The following is a 23,825-nucleotide window of genomic DNA, read 5'->3' as shown; positions in this document are numbered from 1 at the left end:
AGAGTTTTCCAAGAGTTCTGGGTTCTTGTTATATTAAAGCAAAACCACCAAAAGTAGTTCTGATACATTTAGCAAATTTGCGTGAAAAATTTTGGTGCCAGTTCACATTTTCCAAGGCACTGCAAAAAAGACGGAGTTTTACATGCATTAGATTATACCATTGTACTGTGTTGGCCAAATACAGACAGTCGAAGTCAGTGTTGCAATGACACGACTCTGCCAGATGGTGGCGGTGTAGATTCATGTGTGAGCTGCATCACTCCACAGGTAAGAACAAGTCATTCACTATTGTTTGATTCTTTATTGTGAACACTGGGGATTGATACAATACAAATCATTTCAGATAAGATACAGTATACAGATTACAAGTTAACAAGAATTTAACAACTTATTCTGAAAGTCTGTGATCTATTGTAAAATCTGTATATCAAGATTCAGTTTAACCATTTAATGTAAGCAAACTGAATGTGTATTTATAGTATTTAATGGAATTTATAGTATTTTTAACATAAACGGACAGCAGTATGAAATCTTCTCACAAAATTAAGATTAATAAGATAAAGCTTCATTTACACATGAATGCTGTATCTTTCCTGCAACTTCTCCTTGAAGCCAACGCATGATAGCAGCATCTCTCCACCCACGACCAACTTCCAATTACTGTTCCCTTTACCTCCTCTCGGGTTTGAAACCATATCGCAGCATTAGTTCAGCAAAGGTCCAATAACAACAGCTACATCTCTACAGAAAGACAGGAGCTACCAAACCTCGGACGAGAAAACAAGTAAAATATAGATTCAGTCAAAGCTTCTTCTGGGTTTTACAAATTCTCAACGTTTCTTTGAGATGTGATCTTGATTGAAAAGTTAAACGCTGGCTCTGTTGTGGGGTTATGTTGTTGTAAACCGGCAATATTCAACTTAAAACTTTTGGTTTGGTCTGTCAGTGTCAGAAAATGGTTAAAAAACATTGTGTTCAGTGTTTCCCAAAGGCCAAGATGACATCTTCAAATGTCTTGTTTTATTCACAACCAAAACATATTCAGTTAACTGTCATAGAGGAGTAAAAAACACATTTGAGAAACTCGAATCAAATAATTTTGACTTTTTCATATTAAGATTACTCAAACGGATTGATCGATTATCCAAATAGTTGGTGATTTGTGTAATACTTGACAACTAATCAATGCAGCTCTGAGCTCAAGCTCCCCTTAGTAGCTTTCTCTGGAGCTTTAACCACATTTTCATTGGCTCGAGAAATTGTATTTGGTTTTATAATCAATATTGTTCAACCTTGCTGATGGAGTTGATCTGGTCTTTATCAGAAGACAAACTCACTGTGCTGACGAAGAGAGTGAGTTGTGGTGGAAAAATCTAGTACCAACTACAGTTTTCATCGCTAGATAGTAAGTAGACCTCTATATACCTACTATATTTAATTTATCTTGAACTTCTTTTTTAAATCCAGGTTAAGACTAGATTTTCCAAAAACCTTGCTGCGTTGCGTCACAATAGATGTTTTTATTATTTCCCGTTTTCTGTGTTTTCTTTCCCTTACTCCAAAACATTTAGTGCTTGAAGTGATGGAAGAATTGGTATTCTTAAGCTGTTTGGTGCCCTTAAGCAATACAACAGATTGGTTGCCAAATCTGCGAAATCTGCAGACATCAGTGGCCGCCGTCAGTCCTTCTGCTGATGATCTTGTTTTTTTAAATTGAATAAAGTCTCGCAATTACTGATGCAGGGGGTTTTTGTGCCGAAACCTAACTGCATAAGCACTGCATTGTCACAACATAAAAAACTGAACCTAAAGACACGTTAAGTTGCAACAATCTGTGGTTTGCAGAAATTGCCATAATTTATTTTAGTGATTTGTTTGACTGAGGGGCATTTCTTAACATTAAAATGCATTAAACTGAACAATCTGTGTATAAAAGCAAAAGAACTCAAATTACATCCGGCGGACACATCAGTATAATGATAGTCATGATCACAAGTATTAAAAACAGTTATCATATGATATCCTGTCCATAAACAGCACACAGTGCCATTCGACAGCTTCCATTAGGTGCAATAGTGAATCTGTACAAACGTGTTCATTTCTGTTACTTTAACAAGATTGACTGATTTAATATTCAACACAGTTGTGTCTATGTTCTTTTGTTACAACAGGACGGGCATTTACAGAACTACAAAGCACGTAATTAAAATGACATTTAAAATATGTACATCACACTCATGGCAAAATGGATCGAACCGGCTGCGAAGTAAACGTACAAACAGAGCCTAAAGTGTGTGTGTGTGTCTGTGTGTGTACATGCATGTATATGTGTGAGCATGTAGATAGGAGTTATATTACATTCACAGTTGCAGAGGAAAGGTGGGTTGGGAGAGAGAGAGCATAATGGCCGTATCACCACTTCAAATACGAAAAACACTGAGAATTGCGTGATAATTCTCAGACACACCGACTCAGATTTATAACTACTCTAACAGAAGGTAACTGCTCGCTCTCTCTCTCTCTCAGACACACACACGCATACACACACATAGGATGTGGTCTACGAGCGGCAGCAGCCAGCAGTCCTCATTTCTTTGTCGACGTACTCCTTCAGCTGAAACTTTGGCTCGTCGGGCTCCTTCATGGTCCTGTGCTTCAGTTCTCTGAGAGAGACACACAGACAGACAGCAGAAACATGATGCACTGCTTACTCTGCTACCAGTAGGTGGCGACAGAGGATCTGTTTTGTAGAGCTGGATGCTGAGCGCAAGAGGTAACTCAAAAGTGTTAATTTGTTATTAAGCATGTGTTAATTGTGTTTTGGTCTTTCATCAATAACTGTTAATTGCATCCCTGTTGTTTCTTTTTAATATTACTTTTATCATCTTTATTTTCTGGTTCAGTCACTTGGGGTATAACTGTTACTATAATTATTACATGCAAAATAGAAATAGCTCCAATTATGGAATACAGCACTACCATGGATGTGTCCTGGATGTGACAAGTGATGAAACCTTGAAGACCGGCTGCTGGGCCAAAATCCCAAAGGTGCCAAAGGCACACATTTGAAATTTTGGTGAAAGGTCTATCAAAATTATACATGATATGTTGTTATTTATGTAAACATACCTAACATGCTTAAAGGTGTGATTTGTAAGAAATTGCAAGAATTTGAAGGTAGGTCCAACAACAAAACATAGGGGCAGTATACTCATAGCTGTTGCTACCTTGTTGGCTGTAGTGACTAGCTGCCGTTAGCAAGTAGTTAAGTTTGCTGTGGAGCTAAGTGGCTCTATTAGCAGACACAAGTATGCCTTGAACGCACCTCTTGGATTAGAGGGGGAGTAATCCTAGAGTCGGACTCCCACTGAGCACGGAGCAGAAAATGGCCACTCAGACCAACGGATGCCGGTTTGAAGCCAGGGGACACTGTATGGAGGTGATTTACAGCAGCTCTAACCAGGACTATGACTCCGGGGACGAGAGGACACGACAGCCGGGGACAAAGGCTAAGAGCTTCCCCAACACATCTCCCAGCTCAAGCTCAAACTACGTGGGCTTTTGCAGTGCAAAGCAGTATTAGGAGACCAGACAAGCTAACTTCAGTCATCAACTGTGCAACACTCACTGTCTGTTTTAAACTAAAATTTTGGCCATATCTTAAAAATCGCCCCTTAAACAAAATATGACATAATTTTTTCCACTCTAACGTAATAAGTAATAATGTGACATTTTGAGAAATACATGTCTTGGCTTGCTCATCCAAAACTAAGACGAGGAGGTTGATACCAATCTGTTCATTAAATATAGGGCTGCATGATATCATCAAAGAGTCATATAATGATTATGTTGACAGATATTGTGATTGCAATATGATTCAAACTTTTTTTTTGCACTTTCATCTTCAATGAAAAACTATTAAAATCATGACAATGTGACCTTCCTTGGGGTCTTGACACAACCTTTTTAATCTTACCTTACCTAACTGCCGCTTCTGGCAATTCGGATATTGCAATTTCAACCATATTTCAATTAATCGTGCAGCCTTAAATAAATATGAAGCTACAGCCAGGAGATGGTTAGCTTAGCTTAGCTCAATGACCAGAAACACATGGGGAGACAGCTTGCCTGGCTCTATCCAAAGGTAACAAAATCCAGAAAGCAATTCACCACATTTCCCAAAATGTGGCTCTGTTCTATTTAAAGCTGTGCTGGGAATAAATAGTAAAACTTTATGTTAAGGTCTTTATGAGCCCATGTGAGCTGACAGCATGGCCACATATAAATAGAGAAACTATCTTTGGTCATCAAAAAGAAAAACAAGCAACACATTAGGAGGAATATTATTATTGAGGAAGAAAAACATAATTTACATGGTGTAGGACAATTAAAGCACCATGCCCCACTTTGTCAGTGCTGCAATATCACTGTCATCAATTATTGAACAGGATGAGAATGTTTGTTATTGCATCGGTCTCCATGTGAATCCTCTTCTTACCTGTTTTTTGTTGCTTTTACTTTAAGCACATGTTTTTTTTTTTCTGCAAACACAGCACTACAGTATCAAAGTGGTATGACCTAAAATATGTTGGGATGTGGGAGATTGACAGATGAGAAGTCAGCCTGAAAAGAGAGCTGACAAAAGAGAAAAAGAACGAAAGAGATGTAAAAACTGAAAACGTGTCAAGACGAGCGAGAACAACAACAAGAAAAGAGCTGGTCTTATATTCTGTATCTGCAGGGTGCTGTGTGCCAGACTGCCAGGCTATTTTTGGCAACATCTCACCATGCCAGCCTGTTACCATAACGAGGCTATAAATGTACAACTCCCACACAAAGCGTCCGACTCTACACATCTCAGTGAAACACACTAAAAATAGTATTAACAGCGTTTTTTCGGGATAAACTATTGGTTTAGATGCTGAGCTCACGTTAACAGCTGAATGTGTAATTTGTGACTCTCTGTTTTTGCATAAGCTCGGTATTTCAATTAGCATACCATGCCTGTAGGGAACAAATGCAAATGTACATCAGTTCATAAAATAACACTTAATAACCCTCCTCTCCCCTATCATTACAGTAGCTGACGGGTCTTGTTTTAGTAAGACACTGGATTCCTTTGGTCTTAACTTTGAAGACCTGTTCATACGTGCTACACAAATGTTTAAAGCAGAAACTCAATGCAGCGTTGGAGGCAGGGTACCTTTCAACAATGAATTTGCTCAGTGGCGTATGAAGCCAAAATAGTTCAACTTCCAGGGTCTAAAATTACCCAGATCTTCTGCACAGCTTCCACATTGTGGGGCCCATAAGACATACGGACTAGAGACTTCTGACAGCTCTCAGCTGACTTTAATGGTTCAATGTTATTGAACCAAATGGATCAAATTCTGATAGTGAAATGAGTAATTTTGCAGGGGCTGTGATTTAAAAAAGAAATATTAACTGTTTTACAGAGCCTGCCCTCATCAGAAAAAACGACCATATAGGTCGAAAATGAAAGCAGCTCATTACAATCCATATTATTTTTGTTCTTATGCGGCAATCTGGAGTGTCTGTAGTCATAATTACAACTGGAAAGGAAGAAGTGAGGAGTAGTATTAAGAGTGAAAGGTCTGTATAAGGAGGAGGCTGGGGGTGACCAGCTGGGTTAAATAACACAGAGCTTTCATTCAGTGACCTTTTAACTTACTAACATAGTGAAGTTAAGTCGTGTATTTTAACATGAAGTGACAGAACGTGACGTAACGTAAGTTACTAAGCTAACATAGGTACATTTAGAACGGAAGGTACAGTAGTAACTTGTGTTGGTTTTACAGCTGCTTTTTTCCTCATGTAAATCTATAGAAAAAGTCTTTTAGAGCCAGTGTGCATCACTATGCCACTAGGCCACTATGTCAAATGTGGTGGCACAGCACATTCAGTTTTCAACAATAATGGTGGCAGATTTTCCTCTAATTTCCTCTAAACAGTTGATGATGACCATGGCCTTTGTGTGCTGAAATAACAGCTGTCACTTGCACATTTATGCCAACTGTAGCCAACCACAGTGTGATAACGCTAAAAGCAAAAGAAACAGATCGGTAAGTTTTGGTGTGTTTACTTCACGTTTTTGTGAAAAAAGCAAAGTTAGAGAACTAAAGTTTGCTAATATTGGCCTACATTGGCTACTGATCATGCTAGATCAAGTGAGACGGCAGCTGCATAACCCCTGAGTGTATTGAACTGAGCAGGGGTGTGTCTTAACGCTTAAAGATTTTGAGAGAGGAAGATTAACTACTTTTCTCAATAGGTACATACTCACCTCCTGATCATGCTCCAGTTCATGGAACACCAGAGTTATTGATCTACAGGTGACAGAGCACTAAATGGCAGAGCACACAAACCCTCAAAAGCTGCAGCGTGTTCCTTGAAAGTAAAGATACAATTTCCGCCGGAGGATTGTTGCTGTGCTCTTTGTACTGTGGTGTGACTCACTTGGCCGCTGCAGTGAAGGCCAGCTCCACATTCAGTCCAGATTTAGCACTCGTCTCCATGAAGGGCACTCCAAACTCCTGCACAGAGAAACATCTGTTACTAGGTGTGTGTGTGTTTGTCATGCGTGTGTGGACACTCTTGTACAACTTTCCTAATTAGGACAAAAAGTCCTCATGCTGACAGAAAGATGAGTTTTATAATGCATTTAGTTATGGGAGTTTAGAGCTTTAGGGTCTAGAGTACCTGGAGATGAAGGAGGGGGGCTGCTGATCAATACCAATAATTCGACCATTATTTTGATGGGTGTTGAGACTTCTGGCTTTCACAAACTAATTTTCTCCCCTCTTTGTTGTAATTTATAAGACAGAATAAAAGCACAGCATGCGGTCGATGAAAGCTGCCCCCAGGTAGTAATCTCATTGTGTGTGTGTCCACGTCAATAGGCCCGCTGCATGTCTCTCCTTGACAGCTGCGGTGCTTCTGCCACGCTTCTAACTACCGTTTCTGTTCTTTCTTACTCACAACTCAGGGCTCATCTGAGCGAAACGGCCCAGGAAATTAAGTTAGCGAGCCCCCGTCATTTGTTCAGAACAATAACAACAGTATGTGCCTCCACGAATACGTAATTACATGCACTAATCAAGGCGCAGCAGTTACACGGGGGGAGTGTGAGGGTCCACGTGGCAGTGTGGGCGGATTAAGTGCAGCGCGTCCTTTATCCTTGTTAACATGTGTCAAACTGCATGACTATGTGTGCGCGCGCGTGTTTTATAAAACTCACCTTTGCCAGTTTCTCTCCCTCCTCTCGTTTCACCACCCTGTTGTGTGTTGAGTCAGCCTAGAATTCATTAGAAAGACAATATCCTGTTAGTGGCGCACGTCCCATTTCCTGCCACACAGCGTCTGCAGAGCGGCTCATGCTAATGAGGGAATTCACAGCTTGTCCACAGTGTTGTCCATGTTTGACATGTACATGGACTATCAAATTTTCCTTGCTTACAGCATACATTTTAATACCTGACAGTTGTTTTTGTGTTGTTTTGCTACTTTTGGTTTCTATATTCATGACCAATGCTTCTGAAGAAGAAACAAAAAAGAGGGATTTGGACATAAATGTCACAGAAACAAGATATTGTTGTTTTTATATATACATAAGATGTCTTATTGCTTGTCTTTTTTTCATTTAGACACAGAGGAGCTCCATAAAAAGCTAAAAAAAACCACATCACTGACATTTTATTGCCATGTAAAGCTGCTACGGCTAAAAGTTGCCTATCCACAGATTCAGGCGTGGACAGCCCCTGCTCATCAGCAAAAGGAGCATATAGGTCGATGGTGAATGCAGCTTATTGGGACCCATGTTGACGTTTCTTGTTGGGCAAGGCAATCAGTATAGCTTTTTAGCCTGACTATGGTAGACATCAAACTTCTCTCACCAGCTTTTTTATTGTGCTGTGGCTAAAACCAAGGTTGAGGAGAGCAATAACCCAAAAATAGCTAAAAGGGCTAAAATGCTCAAGGTTAGCAAATATTGTGTATGTACATACCCAGCATCCACATAGCAACATTTTAGCCAGGTTCATGCCAGGCTACAAAGTGTAAGAGATCCTCTTTTAGGGCTGTTTTGCGCACCACCAACTGACAGAAATACTTGAGTCTTAAGCTTTAGCTAGCTCTTTAGCTTAGCTTTACACTCCACTGTGTTCAGCAGCTAGTTGCTATAATGTTCAGCGTTTCAACGTTTGTAATCGTCAAATATGTATTTTTAACATGCTGTCGGGGCAATTTCCAACTGTGTTTTTTGTGCCTAGATCTAACAAGGACATCAAACTGAACATAAAGGAACTTTTTGGCAACACGTCAAATTTCAACATATCCATGATTTGTGTAAACATACACTGCCAACATTACTTCTGGTGATTTGGTTGGCTGCTGAGGCTAGAACCGAGAATGATGACAGCAGTGAGACTGAATCAAAACAGTACAGTTGGAAGCTAAAAGCTAAAGATGCTAAGCTCATTAGAGCTGAGTGGACCTGCAGAGTTGGTTGATAATTCTCTGTGGGTTTGTCACTACGTTCATTTGAAAGTTAGTTAACATGAAATGTCAAATATTGATTAGTTAAGCTTAAGTATGAGCTTATTTTCCCTTTTTTTCAACATGTCAGCCAATCGATGGAAATGACTAGTAAATCCTCCCAAGACATTTTGTGACATTTGGAAATCCAGTCTGTGATACATAAAAAAGTGAAATCTCTATCCCTGCTTCCAGACACATTCATAAATCCATCAGTACACTCCCCCCATACGTCCCTCCATGATCCCTCCATCCCTCCCTCTATGAGCCCATCTGTCCATCCATCTCCCAGTGTTGGCAACAAGGTCTCACCTTGTTGCCCAGCAGCATGACGACCACATCCTGCTGGGCGTACTCATGGATCTCTGTCAACCATGCCTGGAGATGGAAAGAGAGCACATACTGGTCAGGAAATAAAAAAAATGGGAAAGGAGAGGAGGTAGTACAGAGGAGAAAGGATGGTAGAGGGGAGTTATTGGAGATAGATGTTGGTGACAGAGGAGATGGATGGACCCACAGTGAAAGAAAGAGGTAGAAAGACAAAAGATGCATTCATTGTTCACTGGCTGCAGTTCATCTTGTCGTCCTCTCCTCCCCCCAGATCCCCTATTCACCCCTCCTCTCTCCTCCTGAATCTCTTTCCATCTATCTTCATCCAATTACTGGTCAGCAGTCTCTTGGCTCTCTCCTACCTGGCTTGGTTAAAAAGCACTTAATGTCTCAGGGGGTCTTTGATACTCTGTTAGCTCCTCACGTACACCGTCCTCGGAGATCTCATCGTTCCTTCACTACGGTATACGTGCAGCACACATGAGAACAGAAGCTGAGACAAAAGTGTGTTTTCACCCAATCTTCAGAAAACTTTAGTCAAACTTTAGAAATGCCCAGTGACCAGCGATGTCACTGAACAGCTACGAGACAACACGAGATGATGAATGAAGCTAAAAAATAAAACAGAGAGCGAGGGAGAGGAATGGTCGCAGTCCTTCCAGATCTGATCAGTATTGGACATGTCATTCTTCACTGTCAGCCATTATTTCATATTTTCATCCTAAACAAATAAATGTACTTGGCAATACTGTATTCCACTACACCGATTAAATACAATGATGGGTTCAGCGTGTATGCGGCAAGAACAGTCGATGTGACATCTCAGAGAGGTTTATTTTACATAAAGGACACTTGTTGTACAGGTCAAAGCGATCAGTAGTGACATTATTTGTTTAGAGCCTGGTCAATACATTAGCTAAATGGACTTGCATTTCTATAGCGCTTTTCCAATCTACAAACATACAAACATTCAAACACTCAAGTTGCCGACCCAGACCTGGGAGCCAGGGGATCGAGCCAGCAACCTTTCTATGGACGGCCCACTCTACTTCACATCTCACATTGTTGATTGGTTGGCTTATCGCCGATATATCAAAATCTGTGTCTGATATTGTTTATGTCCAACAATAATGAACAGGAAACTGTTGCCATATCATTGTTTGGTCACCAGGCAGCACAGACAAGAACTGAGCAGGGATTTTTACAGTTGAAATATGAACCTATGTCTTTACAATATTAAGACAAAATGTATTCAATTTTTTACATGTAAAACTGTTTGGCTCTCCACAACCCAACCATTAAAAGGAACAGTTTAGTCCCAATTCAAAAATACATATTTTTCCTCTTACCTGCAGTAACTATTCATCCGTCTAGATTGTGTTGGTGTGACTTGTAGAGTTTTGGAGGTATCGGCCATAGAGATGGATGCCTTCTCCTCAAATATATTGGAACTAGATGGCGCTCAGCTTGTGATGATCAAAGCGCCAAAAAAATAAATAAATAAAAAACAAAACTCATCGCCAATATCTTTTCTCAGAAATCACGACCCGGTTACTCAAGATAATTCACGGAGCTTGTTATGAGCAGAAGGAAGCGCGCATCTACTCATGAACGAGAGGCGAGCTAACTACGCTAACAAAGCTAGCTAACGTTACAGCTCAGCCGAGGAGGACACAGTTAAAGTTTACATCCCATGCTGTCACAGGCAGGACACTTTCGTCCATGTGTAGATGACTGCTCACAACTTTTCGAGACACTGCTGTTGAGTTTTTTAAATGTGTTTTGTTGTCACCATAAGCCGAGTGCCATCTAGTTCCATTATATTTGAGGGAAGGCAGACATTTCTATGGCAGACATCTCCAAAACTCTCCAGCTTGCACCATAACAATGTGAATGGATAACAGTTTGGGGGTAAACTGTGCTGTAAACCCATTCTTTTGTTGCTCCAAATGGGGCCAACATAACTGTAGCAGCATTACCGGCTAGTGATTGAAAATTCATGCTGATGTAGTTTTGTTTGTATTTAAATTTGACCCTCATCCTGCCAAATTACAACATTAATTCTTTTAGACAACAACTCTAAGTGTAAAATACATTAACATGGAACGCTAATGCTCTTCACTGTAATCCAGAATCATTAATATTGAAATCTGCTTAACACAGTTAAAGATAAAAGAAAATGGAAGTGGAGGGGTACACGTGAAAAAACTCAGAAAGAGGATTTACTCACATTTTTTTATTTACCTCTAATCCCCTACAATATGTGCATGTGGCTTAACAATGTGTCTTGTGATGATGACCACGTGGTAACAGTAAAATAGGATTATTAATGCAGGCTACAATTATTTACATTAAATCTGAGTAGCTGTCCTACTTTCATGTTTCTAATTAGCCCAGATGATTATGGAAATGATGTCAGTTATGGTTATGACTGTCCCCTAACACTCCCTGTGTAGATACTGTATGTGTGTGCTTTTGTGTATATGATTCAATCTAAATCCAATCTTACCTTCAATACATTTTTAAAATTAAAAATCATGAAAAGTTGCACCTCCTTGGCAGTAAATTGAATTGTAAGACGGTGAAGATAATAAATAATGAGCCACGGGAGATTTCTATCAACTTTCTAACCAGCTTTTCTAGCCAACAAAGTTTTTGTTCACAGGATATCATGAAGGACAGTTAGCTATTCAGAGATTGTGCTATTAAGCCTGGATAAGAGTGAGAGCAAGATGGGGAAAGGTATAATGAAATGGAGTGCTTATGCAACAGTGGAGTCAGCCTTCAAGAGCGGTTCAAGGTTGTGTCAAAACACCTCTACTGGCACAGAGATGAGCACAGGAAGGTTATTCTGTTGTGACATTAGAGGAGAATGGATATTTCATCAGTATGGTCGTAACGTATAGGAAGCTGGGAAGAAAAGGATGTCCTTCATGAAAAACGTCTTCAAATAATACATTTTCTGGAAGGAATTTCATCATGCTGTCTTCATGTAACCTTCTTCAACACATGCCTGCTAACATCCAAGCTACATCAGATTATAGAGGCTGGTTAATTCACTTCAATCACGGCGTAGAACTGGGCGGGTGATATTAATCAAACCAGGTAGAGAGAAGTTACCACAGATGATTTAACCAAATCAGTGAACTGCATATGAACTGCTATGTTAACAGGAGCGATGTGGAAATCTGACTGTCCCTCCCCAAAAACATGCTGTACAGCTCATTTGTGCAAGAAGCTTATAAAATATTTGTTGGGCGCAACCTCTAGTGGCCATAGTAATTATGACAGGAGCCAAGGTGACTCCAGAGACTGCTATCCATGTCTGGAGTGAAGCCAAAAGTCAACTTGACTTATATTGAGTTACGTACATGAACTTATGTTACCTACAGAATGTAACTTACTGTAACTTACGTAAGTATAACATACTCATTTGAACCCAAACTATTATCTTTTTTATAAACTTAACCAAGTTGTTCTGGTGGCTATGTCCAACCAAACTGTGACTGTTTTAATTAACCTTTAGGCAACAAAGGTTTGGTGAGCCTGTTGTGGGTTCTGTTAAGCGCTCATATGTTATTTTGGGAGTCACTGCCAAATGATAAAATCTATGGGTGTCCAAATCAATGACCACAACTGAAAAGTATACAGGAACAGTGAGCATTTGATGGACACTGGATATTTTGGCACATTGAAAAAATATCAAATGCCAACTCAGGAAATTGCTTTAGCAAAATTACACACCACAGAGCAAAATGTAAGGAGTAAAAAAACAAAAACAATGACCATCATGGCACCCTTGTGCCATGATGTCTCTGATTGGCTATTCCTGCTGTGTACATGTATGTGATTGATCATGTGATCACTTCAGAGCTGCCTTTAGGGGTTCCTCTTAAGGCCTGGCCACACAGGCATCAAATGTCAAACATTTCCGGTGAAATCATTCCATTCCATCCAGTGCAATCGCTTCAATCAGTGAACTTTAACACGCTGATTTGTGCTGCTGACCAATGACCTTCGATGGAGTGAAGAGCCAAATTAGAGGAAGCTATTGTAGATTATTAACTGAGTTGCTACATCCAATTTTATCTAACCATCGGCTGTCTGAGTATAAACTGTTCCACGAGAGAGGAATGGCTTGCAGACAGTTATGAGACATGAGTTGGTAATACTAATATTTCTTTTTAATTAACTATATGATCTTCCCAACGGAGATCAAGCTAAACAATGTACAACAAAAAGAGAAGCTCAGATAGCTATTGTAACTTTTCATATTCAGTGAAGATCCTTCTTACTTCTAATTAGGCTCTTTAGAGCATTCTCACAGTTAATTAACAGAAGTTTCATAAATAAAGGCTCTGGTATCTAAAAGACCTTCAGACGTCTGATTTCACAAAGCGATGCAGGTAGCACTGATGGGATAATGTAGGTGTTGTTATTATTTTTATTTTGGCCTTGTGTTCAGGCAAATTTAATAGCTGTCATGGCATAGATTATTGTGCTTTTCTTTTGCTACTTGTGTTTTTCAGTGTGGAATTCAGCAAAATGTGTGAATTTATCCTTCCAGGAATCCTGAAAAACCTAAGTGTGTGACGAGCTGTTATACTTGGATCTCTGAATCTTCCCTCAAAAAATCTTCAGTCATTTTGCCAGCAAACCTGAGGGGATCAGGCTTCAGATGTGTCCGTCTTCCACAGCACTGTACTGTATATCTCTCCTGAGCCACTGTCTGTTCTTACCTGCAGTATTAGAGGGCAACTCTCTCTGTCAACTTCTGGAAAGAAAAACATTATGAAATCCTCCTCCCGCTCTTCAGACATCATCCCCACATGGCTTTTGAAATGCTGCATTACTTCGAGACCCTATATTCTGCCATTATAGACAACTTTAACTCCCTTCTTGTCAAATACTTTGGTGCAAGATTCTAGAAGTAACCCATCTGTCTTTTACAGCAATTTTCTAATATTGCAAACTTAACTGAAAAATTCCCCCAGAATAGGTTTTAACTGTGACAAAGAATAATAAAACCCCACACATAAGTGGAGACGGCCAGCTGAGCAAAGAACTGCTGTTAACATTTCAAGCATCGGTGTGCGCGTATCGATCATTCTGACTGGTGGGGGGCAGAGGGAAATGTACCTCATTGCAACAGCGGGAGAAAGGTCAGGTCTCTCTCACACACACACACTGTACAGTAGACACACACTCCCTCCTGCCTCCGTCCACCTCTCTCTGTGCATCATCAGACGAATACCACTCAGATCAGCCGTAATCCCTTCCCCTCGTCTGCAGGTTTACAGTATTCGGCGCTCCCTCCCCTGGGGTTTACATCACTTCATTACACAGAGATTAATGCGCCGAGCCCTCACCTCGCAGCCCCGACTCTCGACAACATGCGAACCTGCCAATTACTCACACAGCCTTGAAAGGTCTCGGCGGCCTGTGGGTGGATTACTAGGAAGTGAGAGAAGGAACGTGGCTTCTGAGCTGAAAGTGATCAAAACTTCAAAGGACCCGCTGTCGACACCGAGCGTTTGAGATCATACAGTATCTGGGAGCATGGGGGGGGGGGGGGCACGTGTACATGTCAAGCCTACATGTGATAGCATTCAGATTCACGGTTTTGGTACAGCTTTTGGTTGACACTTGGTGGTTGTACACAAAGTCAGAGGTTGACAAGGGAGACTGCTGTGGGTTCATAAGGGGAGCTACCGCGGATTCACATGATCAGTTTGCTGGGTGCTTATTTTTAGCTTTCCGAGAACATTACAATAACTTGTGTGTGAAAATAAAGTGCCTAATTTGCATTTGCTACAGCTTTCTGAGCTTTGCGGGTTTCTTGAAAATAGATAAGTGAGAAGTGTAAATCAGTAGTGTCGGTATATCTCAGAATGCAAACAGGGAGGGGATCTGAATTTTGCTACCGCAGCATGGTTTCAACAAGAGACTCTCAGAAATAATGTCATGAATTTCGACTGTGAATTTAGACGTTTGAAGAGAAGAAGAAGAATTTAAGAGAATGAAAAAGAAATGCACAAGTACACTGACCACCAACAACCATTTTGTCAATATTAAAGCACCTAGCACGTTATCTTATGTTTCTTATGGCTTAAGTGTTTGTTTGCAGTTAAAGTTGCTGGGGGGGGATACTGCGCCGAGACTCACTGGAGACAGGAACGTCTCGAGAGCATCGCTGCACTGCAAATGAACATTCTTGCAGAAAAAATGCAGTTAACAACTTGCAGGTTTACCATGTGTTCCAGTCTTAGTTTAGCATGTTAGCATGCATTGGCTAATTAGCTGTAAACACTGAATATATTGGATCATTTCAAATTTTGATCTAAGAACACTAGATCAACAGCCTCTCTGGCCAGTCAATCTCTACTTTTTACAGATATTCATGGGTGACAGAGGACGCGTTATTTTCTGTGACAGTGTCAGCGATATCCAGGTCTGTGATTTCACACACATTTAAATAAATTGGGATTCGAAATTGGCCAAGGAGATTGCATCCAGTGCATCGCTTGTTCAAAGTTTCATGGCAATCCATTCAGTAGTTTTTGAGCTATTTCAGTCTGCACCAAAGCTGAAGACTGACCAACAGACAGGCAATGCAATCACTAGACTGGCTAAAAAACATGTTTTTCCCTGCAGCTGAGTTTGTAAAGCTGACAGCAGTTAATTATGAGATGCTTGAAAACAAATGCTTATAATTGGTGTTTATCTGTGAACAGGGCTCACTTGATTTGAGGCTCCATGCGGAGAAGGCAGTCTGAATGCAAAGCACCAATGTTGCACCCAATGAAGCACCCAGAACCATGAGACGTATGCTGTCCTACAAAGAGAATAGTGATGAATGGGATTTCATATGTGGCACTTGAGACACTGAGGTAATCTCTTAGTCACTCAACATTAAATTCACTTCTTAGAGACAATGTTCTGGTCACTCGGGCCTTACTGTGCATCATTTTCACTTATTATCAATATTTCATTGAAGTGTAAATCTTTCTTTGGTCTGCAACTAGAAGATGGAAGAATGTGTTTTTATGATTTGGATGAACTGACTCTGATGAACTGTCTAATAGCTACATTACAACTGTTCCTATTGACAGAAAATAAAAACCTTACAATGATTTACACTGAAGAAGATGTGGACTATTACTTACAGTAGTAAAATACTAGTCAACAGTGAGGTCACGGCGGGTCGTACGTTTGTGATCCGTTTAAATGTCCTTGTGAAATGTGTTTCTCAAAAACAACTGCAAACTTTCCCATACTGCTCTTACTTCATGCCATTGCGAAAACAGCTGTTAACCCAAACCCAACTGGTGTGTGTGTGTGTGTGTGTGTGTGTGTGTGTGTGTGTGTGTGTGTGTGTGTGTGTGTATGATTGTGCGAGGCTCTTGTGCTTTTCACATCCTCACACGTGTGAGGATGTGAAAAGTTTTAGGGCGTAAGTTTGAGGAAGCTGTGGTCAGGTTTGAGGTGGGTCTCTGGGCGGGGGAACACACACACAGAGAGAGAGAGATAGTGATATTAAGACAGAGATGAGAGGACAAGATTAGTCCAGATTGGATGAGAACTGAGGACAACACAGCTCAACAGGTAAACAATGTTTCACATTTTGCATTCACATGATTTTCTTTACTTCAACTGCACAGATCTGATATTTTTTAAGCATTTGTATATGAAAGCAAAAAGTATGTGTTACTTTCTTTTGTATATATTTACAGATTGTTAAACGTGTGTACAGTTCATCTGATACACACTGATGACAAATGCATGCTGTATTTACATGCTAGTAAAAAAAAAAAAAATCAGGAACATTTGGGCTCTCAGTGAATTTGTGTGTAATTTCCACGTCAAAGACATTTTCTAACTTGACAGGATAGCTCTTCACCCCTCACTTAGAACACACACAGTACATACCTGGCCGTATGAAGGACAATACGGAGTCATTTTCTGACGTTATGACTCTTCACTTTTGCTGCTATTGCAATAGCGTAGCATTTTATCTCATAGCTTAACAGTAGTGTGCAGTGCTGTGCAATGACGCTAGTTCGATTCCATGTGGTTACCTTATTTGCATGTGAAAATGTCCAAAAGTGATCTTTACTACTCTGAGAAAATAAAAGCTAAGCTAAGCTAAAATTAGCTTTTCAGTTAATCAACAAAGTGCTTTAGAAAACTTTTCACACGACCGATGAGCTAATATCTCTGTTGTGAAAATGTTTGTGAAACATGTGAAACTTTACTTGAGAAGTCAAGATGGGTGTCTTCTGTTTCTCCTTTGCAATGTAACCATCCCTCCCCCTCCTCCCTTGTCTCACCTCTACATGTTCCTCTCCACAGGGTAGTTTATACTCATCTGACCTCATCTGAGACACCAAATTCTCACCCCTTCAAGCAAGATGAGTTTATGTTCCGCTGCTAGCCCAGCTCGTACCAATGGCGGCTCTGCTATGTGTGGCCAGACGAGTAGAAAGGTGTCTCCTTCTAATCATGCGAGTCTCAGAGCTCAGAGCAGAGACAGCAAGAACAGACAAGGATCAGGATGTGTCACCACACCCAGCCAGGGGCCCAGAGAGCGCCCTCTCTCGACAGTCTGCACCTCTAATGTGACCCCACGTTCCCATCAGCGGCGGTGGTCCGCCGACTTTTGCAAGCACGGAGCCTCCCCCGTTATTACAGTGAGGAAGAACAAGAAGGAACCACAGCCCCCTCAGCGAGGCGTGTCCCTCTCTCCGCCTAACACAGCATCCCATCCTTCATCCAAACGCTACTCCTGCCCCCCCCTCGGGGTCCTCAGCTCACCAAGTCATTTATCCTCCTCTTCTTCATCTTCCTCCACCTCTTCTTGCTCCTCTCCTCCTCCTGTCCAGACGTCTGTCATCACCGGTCCTGACCCTCTAGGCTGGAAGCTGCATCCCAAGTCGAGCTCCACCTCCCCCCGGGCTTGCACTAACAGGCTGTCCCTGCAGATTCCCCTCCCTGTCGTCTCTCCTCAACCCAAATCCAGTTCTGCACCTCCCTCTCAGTCGGACAGCACTCCTACTCCAGAGCCCTCCCCCAGAACCAAACCCCCTCTCAGACCCAAACCATCCCGTCGCCACTCGGACTCCTCAGCCTTCCTCAGATCTCGGGCGAACACTCTGCCTGCTGTGACGCTTGAGGAGCTCCGCGGCGTGCACCTCCGCTCGGTCACTCTTTTAGATGAGTCAGATGATGTCTTCGGCGAAGAAGAGGAGGTGAAGGTGACCACGCGGCCACGTAAAATACCACCGCCTGTTCCAGAAAAAACTGCCATGGCAAGACAAGTAGCACAACTGATTGCTCATTCACACCGACGCCGTAAAGCTAATGAAGAAAACATTTACACCAGCGTTATAAAGCCACAACCCAGACAGTCACACCAGACTGAGGACCACAGCAGCCTGCAGGAGAGGAAAACTGGTAAGCATTCAAGTCTCACAGTGAAGAAAGAATAATGTTGGATTAACATCTGAACACTTACGTATATGTGTTTGCTAACCCAGCACGTTTATAAAGTAGGAGAATATTAACATGTATAAGACATATACAGGGTTCTGAACATCCTCCAACAGGCAGACTCACATATTTTGGTGCTGCCCTCTAGTGGCACTGTCCTGGACCAAATTACAGCTAAGAGAATGTATGCATAATGGCAGAATTTGACATTTAAACTGTATATTCATATGATTAAAAAAGCGCAAATAGAAAAATATGTAAACTACTTAAACATTTAGTTATTTAGACCCACTTAAACACATCACTGTACAGTGATGAATTGCACAAATTAAGGATAAATATAAGACGTGCTGCTAGGGGTGGTGATAAACTCATACAGGAGAATTACATTTCAACTATTTCAAAGTTTTAGGTTGAATGGATTACAGTAGTGGAGAAGGAAAAGACAGTTCATTAATTGTAAAACAATCAATAAGGCTTTCCTCTGATGATGTGGGTGGAGTTGGGGAAGGAGCTAAAAACTGACAAGTGATGCAGCAGGGACAAAGATGTCCGAACTCTTTGTTCCAAAAATGCTAGACCCGACACTCTCCATAATGCAGCACGACGTCTCTTTCGGTAAAAGCTCTCCCTGCCTGGTGAACTCTCACATCCTTCTCACAACAGATGGCTCTCTCTGAAACACATGCTTTCTTTGAAAAAGCCGAGAAAACCCTTTCTGCATCAAGAGGTATAGGGCTGGGCGATATGGCCATAAAATTATAGTGCAATATTTTTAGAATGTATCTTGATCCACAATATATCTCTAGATATTTTGAAATCCCCTCAATATCATTATTGCAACAATATTAAAAGGGATGACTACTGGTTCTTTGAGATTTATGATAATGTAGTGTATTAGAACAAGTAGAACTCTGGTAGGATCAGGAAATTACATCACTTTAATGAAATGCAGCCTTTAAAACCAGGAAAAGACAACACTTACGCCATATCATGATCATAATAATATCCAAAATCTAAGTCGATGTACATGAATAGGCTCATATCATGATAACAATATAATATCGATATGTTGCCCAGCACTATCATCACTACACTTTCGAAAGGGCCGAAAATGAATCTGCTGTATATGAAGATGAAGCACAACATTGTCTTGAAAGTTTGCAGAAGATGTAATTGTAGATGCCTGAGTGCCTTTCACCCTGATTAACTTTTGATTGATTTCCATCAGCGTGTGCTGAGAGGAGAGGAGAGGAGAGGAGAGGCTTCACAGTGTCAGTCAATAGTAACAGCATTGTCTGTGTTCCAGCAGGGCTGCGTGTGGACGCCAGCTGCGACAGGGAGAGGTCAACTCCACGCTTCCCTGGCTGAGGAGACTTCCAACACCACGAACTACCACGGACAGGATGGGATACCTCCTCTGAGTTTTTGCACTCAAAACTGTGACATTTCCTGAGTTTAAAGGCCCCATATTGTAGAAAGTGAGATTTCCATATCTTTCGGTCAATAAAGCAGGTCTGGGTGCAATGTAAATACTGTGAATGTATCACCACACTCAGTCCACGGAGAAATGCACACAGCCAATATTCAGAAATTGTGCCTTTAAACGCGCTGTCAAGACTTCTGTGAGGTTGTGATGTCATAACTACAGTCACCGCACTCAGCCACGCCCCCAGCACGGTCATGGTTGCAAAAACATCAGACCTGATGTGTAAATTCAATGGGTGGTGCCTGCTCGGGCCTGTGAAAGCTGACCAATCAGAGGGTTTTTTTGGTTTGTTTTTGGGACGGCCCTTAAAGAGACAGGCACTAAAATGGAGTGTACAGACAGAGGATGTACAGAAGTGATGTAAAAATGGACAGTATGAGAGAAACAATCTTTTTTTTCTTACATTCAAGCATGTATAAATGTTTTAGTAATCCCCTAAAATAAAAGTATGAAACTGAAAATCAGCATAATATGTTTTAAACACACTTTTTTCCAGCTGATCGATTACACACATGAAAAATCATTCACATGGTGTTTTCCCCCTGCTGTGAATATTTAGCTTCACTTCTCATTAAGTTTAGGAAGTTACTTGTGAAACAGACCCTGCAGATGTTGCAATTCCAGCTGGTTGCTAATAGAGATAATAAATCACTCAATTTCCCTTCCAGTTACTGCTGTATACAGTATTTGCCTGTGCAGTGTATAGACTTTGCAATATGTGTTCTGCTCGCTGTAGGTTACTCATCATATTAAATATGATATTCTTGCTCGTGAAATGAATACTTTTGAACTTGGAAGTGATGGCAATAAATCCTGTATCATCTCAGTTATCCTGTTTTTTTTTCAGTTTGTTTTTTGAAGCTGCAAACCTTGTTGAACAAAAACCTCTTCCCTCCTGTCAAATAAAAGCAAAAATACGGGCTAAAGCATTCAAGTTTGCATACTTTTACTGTTTCCAACAATGTTAATTGATTACAATAATGTTTATAGAGATTTTAACTGATGATCAAACAAAGAAAACAATTTAAATACATCACTTTGGCCTACCTTGGTCATTATTATGGATATTGTATAGATAATTTAACCTGTTAATAGATGATCACAACTCTGAAATGATTGGAGGCATGTGAGTGTAGGAATTAGGTCCAAGTTTATATTATATTTGAAACGGACATCTTTTTCTGTTATCTCCGACACTCTTCCTCCAGATGAATTGCTCCTGCTATGCTCCGGTTCAGGTTTGGCAGGCTCTTACTGCACAATACAATACTTGGGTAAACCGTGCTGTGTTTGCCTGACAGATGCTCAACCACACACAGAATGTGTGGCAGCAAAATCTAACTTGTGGCTGCAGTGTGACTGGAAAAGTATGCTTCACACACTTCACACAGGTGCAAAGTGCTCGGGACCTTGCTGTTTATCTCAATCAAATAAGTAGAGCAATGGCTTCAAGACAGCAAAGGTTTTAAGTTTACAGACCGTCTAACCACAAAGGAACAGCTGCTTACGAGGAAATCACAGGAAAAATGGCAAAAGACACAACTCTGTTATCACAGTGTATTTACTGGTGGCAGCTCCAAACAAATAAAGCCTTACTAAAGCCAAGTAATACTCATCAGAGTGTGCACATAGTGTGTTTTTACAGCAACAACAGAAGGGACAAATTTGCAGTCAAGAGGGAGAGGATCCAAAAGAAGGTGCTAAGATGACAAAACAATGGACCAAAGCCGGTCTGCGTAAAGTAGCAGCCAAATAGGTGCTTACTTTCTGATGCTTCTGTGCCCAAGTTTGCAGACTCACCATATATTCATATTGGCTACTAATGACACACTTGAAAGAAAACGTTGAGCCAGAATTTAGTGTTAAAGGGAACTGGACCAATGGGTAAGACTTTATTTCTACTGATCCCAAAGGTTCCTTTTAGGAAAGTCACTGAATGGGAAATAGGGATGGTTCCTGTAATGTGGTGCTATCAAAGGGAAATGGAGACACTTAATTTAATTTGAATTAAATGCTGGTGTTACTCAAGAGTCTTCTACTCAGTTCACAATGTCTATAATTCAGTAAATGTGGAAATGCATACTTTTGGTTTAAGTGGATGTAAGTTGTTTCAATCATTGTTCATCAATGATGATTATTGGTTTTTCATAATGTTACAGATTAAATAAGACTGGTCGAAACTGAAGCAGCAGATGTTGAGATATCCTGAGAGTCCCTAATATCCAAAACCATTGGATCCTACATTTCCCATAATGCAACTCAATACTTAGATTAGAAATGCTTAAAGCTGCTAAATAGAACTTTTCTTTTTTTGTTGATTCTGGCGCCCCCTGTCCAAAAGCTGCATGACCACAGTCTTGTGTCATAAGATCGTGATCTGGCTGGCGTGTGGGATGCACAGTGATGAGGTCATGTATCTATTTGTGGCTGTGTAAAAATTAATGACCGAAATATGACTACAGAGCAGACTCCCCAATTTACCAGAGCTGTCAACAGCATCTTCAACCAAGACATGGTTTTATGACCTCCCTGTATAAATACTGACATAACCAACAGGCCACACTTCAGTTATGTGAAGTCCAATCTCTGATGATGACTCTGACATAAAACAGAAAGCTCAGTAATGCTTGTAAGTGGTTTTCGAGGCCAGATTACTTTTTTCAGACATCTATTATATCATCTCTTGATCTTTCTGAGGAATACATGAAGTGGGTGTACTGTCTTACTGTGTGTGCTGTCTCTAATCATTGTCTCATTTCCTTTAATTAGTGCCAAATTACATCATCCTATCCAGGAACAAAAATCCTGGGAAGTATCACCGTGCTCCCAAAATACAACTGGCTATAAGACTGACTGGTGAAAAACCTTGAAAATGTAATAACTGAACCGCGTAACGTCATCAGCTTTTTTAGGCCCACTGTTATATTATATGACTTCTGATTTAAGTCTATTTCTAAACTGTTAACCGAAGGTTGCAGGAATAAAGCTTATTTAATAAAACAATACTCACGGTTACAAATCCCTACATCCATCATTTCTCTCAAGGCCAAGCTTAAACTTTGAAAAGTTTTCTTGTTTAGGGTCTAATTTGTTTTAAGCAGATTAGACCTTGCTTGCTGTCTTTATTAACTCTCTATCTTTCACAGTGATATACTTGGTTATATTTCAGCAGGATGTGCAACGAATTGTGTTAAAAAAACAGGATAGGTGCAGACAGAGAAAGTCTGGATGGAATCAGCTGTGTGAATCTGGGTTTGGTCCGCTGAGATGAGCTGCTGGGTGTCGAGCAGAGCGGAGAGATATCCGCAGTGAGGCTGGAGGCAACGCTGCAGGCAGGTGAGCACAGGGACTACAGATCATCACACATACACAGAAACACATGCAGACCCCATAACCACACACATAGTACAAACATCCATGCAAATATGAAGCCGCTGCGTCTTATATTTCCCCATTATTTCACTCTACATTTGCTGTAAAGCAAAAAAAGAGGAAAAATTCACTGTTGGCTTTTGGTTTACTTTTTTGGCAACATTATAAGGAGATTGCATTTTGCAATTTCCCAGTTTCTAAGTGCAACACCACTGTCGTAAACACAAATTCCCAGGTCTGTAACAATTTGTCAGACGTAATGTGGGTGCTAACTACAAAAAAAAAAAAACATGACATCATGACAATGCTATGTGTTGAAAACTTGTATCTTGGAGTAAACATGTATGAAGTTACATTAAACAGAAACAGGTTTTATGCATTTCATCAATTCCATTTTGGATTTTGATGAAGTCATCAACTACTGTGAACTATTCTTATTCCTTGATTAATGCAAGCGCATCACACACCGGCTGAGTCAGGTACAGTAGCATTATGTGATGTGATGCCCTTAGCGGGACACAGCGGATGAGCTGCACAGACAGAAGTGGTCAGTAGCTGAGTGGAGCCAATCTGAGGAGTGACTGTGACAAAC

The 23,825-nt window shown here is 40.7% G+C and overlaps 2 protein-coding genes across 2 annotated transcripts in view; one reads left to right on the top strand and one right to left on the bottom strand.

Annotated features, from left to right (window-relative positions):
- Positions 1 to 286: 286 nt before the first annotated feature.
- rab26 (RAB26, member RAS oncogene family) overlaps positions 287 to 23,825 on the bottom strand; it is a 100,258-nt gene continuing 76,719 nt past the window's right edge. Inside the window, exons 6-9 of the mRNA XM_084342845.1 lie at positions 8,866 to 8,931; positions 7,259 to 7,315; positions 6,478 to 6,554; positions 287 to 2,663 (exon numbers count right to left, since the gene is read on the bottom strand). Coding sequence (XP_084198971.1) covers positions 2,561 to 2,663; positions 6,478 to 6,554; positions 7,259 to 7,315; positions 8,866 to 8,931 — 303 coding nt within the window. The 3' untranslated portion in view covers positions 287 to 2,560. The remainder of the gene's footprint in view (positions 2,664 to 6,477; positions 6,555 to 7,258; positions 7,316 to 8,865; positions 8,932 to 23,825) is intronic.
- LOC311250147 (uncharacterized protein) lies at positions 17,295 to 20,266 on the top strand (the record flags this gene model as incomplete). Its single annotated transcript, XM_084341723.1, has 2 exons — positions 17,295 to 18,336; positions 19,682 to 20,266. 2 exons carry the CDS (start codon positions 17,295 to 17,297, stop codon positions 19,741 to 19,743), a joined length of 1,104 nt encoding a protein of 367 aa, XP_084197849.1. The 3' UTR covers positions 19,744 to 20,266.

Source organism: Pagrus pagrus (assembly GCF_965226575.1).
Source record: "Pagrus pagrus genome assembly, chromosome: 21".
Lineage (NCBI taxonomy): Eukaryota > Metazoa > Chordata > Actinopteri > Spariformes > Sparidae > Pagrus > Pagrus pagrus.
This window is presented reverse-complemented; position numbering and strand designations above follow the sequence as displayed.